Source organism: Vigna umbellata, chromosome 1 (assembly GCF_029865625.1).
Source record: "Vigna umbellata cultivar VRB3 chromosome 1, Vumbellata_1.0, whole genome shotgun sequence".
In the NCBI taxonomy this organism is placed as follows: Eukaryota; Viridiplantae; Streptophyta; class Magnoliopsida; order Fabales; family Fabaceae; genus Vigna; species Vigna umbellata.
In genome coordinates, this window is record NC_142165.1 from 78397097 (window position 1) to 78402108 (window position 5012).

General features: G+C 35.4%; 1 protein-coding gene and 1 pseudogene across 1 annotated transcript; both read right to left on the reverse strand.

The window, feature by feature from the left end:
* Nucleotides 1-1382: 1382 nt before the first annotated feature.
* Nucleotides 1383-2150, reverse strand: LOC148206491 (S-adenosylmethionine decarboxylase proenzyme 4 pseudogene; annotated as a pseudogene).
* A 408-nt stretch (nt 2151-2558) lies between these two features.
* LOC148206492 (uncharacterized) lies at nt 2559-4077 on the reverse strand. The gene is made up of 4 exons (XM_088113655.1): nt 3889-4077; nt 3607-3794; nt 3389-3551; nt 2559-3055 (listed from the first exon to the last, which is right to left on the reverse strand). The coding sequence occupies exons 1-4, from the start codon at nt 3964-3966 to the stop codon at nt 2813-2815; spliced, it is 672 nt and encodes a 223-aa protein (XP_087969781.1). The 5' UTR covers nt 3967-4077; the 3' UTR covers nt 2559-2812.
* Nucleotides 4078-5012: the final 935 nt, after the last annotated feature.

The window sequence follows — 5012 nt, forward strand, 5'->3', positions numbered from 1 at the left end:
GAGCATCTCCTGATTCTTTGATGATATTAAATCGTTATGTATAATCCTAAAAGAACTTCAATTTTAATGTGTAATACAAGAATAAGCAATCGAGGTGAGGACTTTTACGCAAAAGTAAACATTACATCAGGATTGGATGGGTTCTTTATATTTTCTATAAAATTCAATTTAAATCAACTGATTCTTAATATGTTTTATATTGAAATTCGTTACAAATTTCAAGAAAAAGTTTAAAATTTGTAATTATAAAACATTATTTTAATGTAATTTAAAAAAAATAAACCATATAATTTAATATTTAAATAAATTAACATTTTCAAAATATTTTGTAGCTACTAAAATAGTAAATAAATTGAACAACAATTATATTATTCCTATTTAATATTTCATTATATGATTAAAAAGTCGGTTAAATATGTTTTTAATCCCTAAATTATCAATCAATTTTGGATTTCGTCCCTTTTTGAAAGGTTTATTCATTTTAGTCATCTTAGTTTTAAAACTCTTATGATTAGTCCTTAAAATTAAAGAGGGTTAAATTTTTTGTATGAGGTGGCTAACAGTGAGTCAGGTGGGTGCCACATTTTTTTCTTTTTTTTTTTTTTGTAAAATATTTGCCACGCGAACCATTCCTTATTCTCCCCCAATCACTTAAAACGTGCTCTGATCTCTTTCACACCCACCATTGTTCTCTCCCCTAAGTCTCCATTTTCATCCATTTGGGGTTTCCCATGGTGTAGGTTCAGATCATGCAAGAGGACAACCCCAATCTCACCGCCCCTCCGCCTTCCCACCAGCGGCAGCCTAGGGTCCAGGGTCTCGTCAATGGTTTCGAGACAATCGTGGAGCACGATTTTCTCGCGCTTTTTTAGGCCGTGTTTGGTGGTGAGCTTCTTCACGGTGAAGTAGTTGTGCTTCACGGCGCGCGTGGTGATGTAGATGAAGAGTTTAATGATGTCACAGTGAGAAGTTAGTTTGTGAGTGACGTTGGGTTTGGGTTCTGGTGGAAGAGGGACAGAGGGATGCTGCTGCTTTTTTAGAGAGAGAAGTGTGGTTGCCGGAATCTGAGAAAGAGAGAGAGAAAGTTTTGGGTTAATCATGACTTAGTCTGATGATGAAGGGGCCCAAAGACACGGGAAGAACCATTAAATGTCTATAGTTTTGGGTTAGTAAGACACTTTTATTTCCATTTTAGAGCAATTGGGTGGACTTGTTTCCTTTCCTAATTGAAAGAAGAGACTGAGGGTTTTTCCCGAGTTTAGCTTGGTTTTTGAAAGCACTACTTACTGCAGATTTAGTTGGTTTTCACACCTTTGATTATGTCTGCCATTTTCTCTCGGCTACAGGTGAATGCTAGGCTTGGAACATGAATCCAAGAGGGCTTACATTGGGCTTGAATACTCTGGTCGCACAATTTTCATTAAAATTTTGCCTACTAGGCCATAAAACAACTCCTTCTTCTTGTTGATGGAGCCAACCCACTCAAAGCTAGCGTAACTGAAATCGTCCTTTGGAGTGACGTGGATGGTGGAGTACCAATCCCCGTCCATGCCATTCATAGAATACCTACACGGGTCGAACGCGAAGTCGTAGATAAGGGCGTCCGGGTTGATTTTGTTTATCCCGGTGAGCTCCGTCATCTCCTTCCCGCCAGAGTCGCTGGATTTTCCGTCCTCCAGTGGTCGGAAAAACTTGGGTGCGAGGATGGGGTCCAGCTCGGTCATACAGATCTCCATGATGAATAGTAACTCGTTGTCGTGATCATAGGGCAGGTGGGGTAGAGCATGTGTGCTGTCGTTGGCGGTGAAGACATGCCAAGAGTGTGAAGAAGATTTTGAGGGCATGATGAAGGCTTTTCTGAAGCAGAGGTTTGAAGGGATTGTGTCTTGCAAGTAGGTAACCTCGTCCTTGAAGTTGGTGTGGGGGAAAGGTTGTGACTTGGGGAAGATGAAGCTTACTCTGGTGTAGCGGCAAGAGGAGAGGGTGAGGCCTAAGTGGTGAGCATATGGGACCAAGGAAAGAATGGACATATTCAAAGGTGTCAATTTAAAATTCTTGGCCATAGAACAACTCCTACAATCCAGGTATGCAAGGTGAAAGAGATGAACGGACGTTTTGAGTGATTGGAGGAGAAGAAGGAAAAGTTTGGGAAAAACGTGGCAAACATTTCAGAAAAAAAAAACGTGGCACACATCTGGTTCACCGTTAGCCACCTCATACAAAAATTTAACATTGTTCAATTTTAAGGACTAAACATAAGAGTTTTAAAACTAAGAGAACTAAAATGAATAAATCTTTCGAAGAGGGACAAAATCCAAAATCGTTTAATAGACTAAAAACATATTAACCTTTAAAAAGTGTAAATACTTGTTGGCCTCATTGCGTGTAGATCTATGTGCATACTTTTTAGAAAATTAGCCATAGACGAATATAAAAAATATACGTAACAAACGAATTTAGATTCTTTATTTATTTTGTTTACTATTACTCTGGTATGCATTTAAAATACTTTAAAAAGGAAAATATTTTTTAACAATTTTTTTTTGACAACTTTTATACAACTGGTTATGTGATAGTTTCTGATTGATCCGTTTTAGATATACATACTAATAAAATAATGACACATAATCTATTGTCAAAAAATTGTTAAAAAAAGTTATTAACAATACCATGGTCCTACTTTAAAATACATGTAAGAGTAAAACATGTATTGCTTCTCTTAGTCTCATATCTGAATGCTCCTTTTCTTTGCTTTATCAGTGCAGACGGCCTCTAATAACCGTTGAAACTGGAAAAAGGAATGTGACACTCTTCAAGTAGAGGAATAGTTAGCAGTGACACTCTTCAACTCTAATCCCTTATCTTGTGTTTGTGTCATCAGAATAATCTGAAGCTGCTTTTGCAACTGTGCTTTGATTTGGTGGTTGCAATCAATGATTCTACACACATTGTCCTTTTCAGCCTGGAGTTCCAACCTTCTCATTTCAGCAGCAGTTATTTCGGAATTGCAAGAGTTGCCACTGTTACTTTTAAGTTCCATGAAAGAGGACTTCAGCTGAAAACACCAAAAACGCCAATCCAAAAATTCAGCAATTTCATATTAACTCACATCACAAAGGAACAAGAAGAAAAGAAAGGAGATGGAAGACACTATAGAAGATATTGATAAGTTTGAGTAAAATTTGATAGGGAGCATTGACTTAACATCCAAATATAACTACTTAAATTTATTAAAATTAACAAGCAAACAAACTGTCTAAAATCAAGCAATATGATCTAGAAAGCACTCACTGAGATCACATCATGCATTTTTTCTAAATTCGTGCAAATTCATACCAAGACAAACTGTTAATTGTTTTTCTTTCAGTTATACGTAACATGTAATTACCAGGTTCACTCTATTCCTCAAACTCTCAACTTCCGTTCTACAATTCACCACAAAGCTCTCAGCAATTTCCTTGAATTTCCTCATTTCTATCCTCTTGGCCTCGTAAAAGCACTCTCTCGTGTCGCGCAATTCCTCGAGCTCCTCCACCTCGTTCTGCAACGACCTAAAACGAGGCCAATTAATCAACCATTTCAGATTTTGAATACGCACGTGGCTACCTGAGTTGCAATGAAAGCGAATCATGCTTGGCTTCGAGGTTCTCGATTTGACACTTGAGAGCGAGAAGCTTGAAATTCTGAGACGCGATTTTGTGATCGAGCCAGGAGCACCTCTGCTCTGAGGCTCTGATGTTTGCGAGCTTCGAAGCCAAAGCTCGGGACTTGTCGGCTTGCGACTCCTTCTCGGCCTGCAGAGTAGACAATGAAGATTCAGATCTCAGCATCGTTGTGGCGAAATTGACGGGAAAAATATTGAAAATATGGTGGTGAATCGAATTGGACCTGAAGAAGAGAGAGGCGTTGGATTCGAGTGCAGTCCATCTGGTGGAGACGCTCCTGGAATGCGGAGGAAAACGCCATTGATACTGCAAGCAAACAATGACAGTGAAGTGAAGGTGGTAGAGTGGTGGTGGGAAATCACTGTGCGATGCCAGAAATGGATGAATACAAAAGAAACAGATTCTTTCTTGCACTGAAATTCTGAAGGAATGGAAAAAAACAGACACCATAATATGATTTATTTTAACATAATTTAATGGATATTATATATTATTTAGAAATGTGTTATTAAAAGAACATTTCATCAATTGAGTATATTTTATATTTTAAAAAAATTCAAATTTGTATGTATTTGTCCTATGACAATTGTATTATTATGCTGTAAAAAGAATAGTATGATAAAAATAATTTTATATAAATTAATTTAATTTTACAACATATTTTTACAACATATAGAGATATAACAATATCATCAAAATGATAGTTGGTAAGTACTCACCGTTCACATATATTGATTTGAATTTTCCAATGATTTTACAGTTGAAAAATTTGTAAATATACATTGTGCAAGAATAAAAAAAATAGTCTGATGATTTTTTAAAATGAACACTTAATTATTTTAATAATAAAAGGTTAAAGTTATAAATATATTTTCTATTAATCAAGTTTTATTTTATAAAAAAAACACTATTTTTTAAAAAAAATTATAAAAATTCTCCTTCAACTTCTTTATACACTTCTAACTTCATTCTTCATCCTTTTGAACATCAACTACCATAAAATTGATCTTAATGAAGAACTTTACACATTCATCCGATCATAGAAAAGAACAAAGTAAGTTCACTTTTTATTTTTTTTAGGTTGTTTTACTTTTTTACTTGCATGAAACTCAAATTTTCTCAAAGTGAATCTTTGTTTTTTTTATGATCATGAAGGTATGTCTTAGAATTTTTCTAGAATCTATAACAAAGAGTTTGGTGCACTCCTTTCATTTAGAAGGCATCAAGCATGAACATGAACAGATAAAAGAAAGGAACACAAAAAAATCATTTTTGAATATTGAAGTAGTTGAGTACAAAATGAAAAAGGGAATATATAAAATGTGAATCATATAAACAAAAAAAATG

Excerpts from the sequence above, each read along its gene's own strand:
- LOC148206492 (XM_088113655.1), bottom strand. The coding sequence starts at position 3,966 with ATGGCGTTTTCCTCCGCATTCCAGGAGCGTCTCCACCAGATGGACTGC. Across the intron at positions 3,795-3,888 it reads AACGCCTCTCTCTTCTTCAG|GCCGAGAAGGAGTCGCAAGC; the intron begins GTCCAATTCGAT and ends TCTACTCTGCAG. Across the intron at positions 3,056-3,388 it reads TGAGGAATAGAGTGAACCTG|CTGAAGTCCTCTTTCATGGA; the intron begins GTAATTACATGT and ends TGGTGTTTTCAG.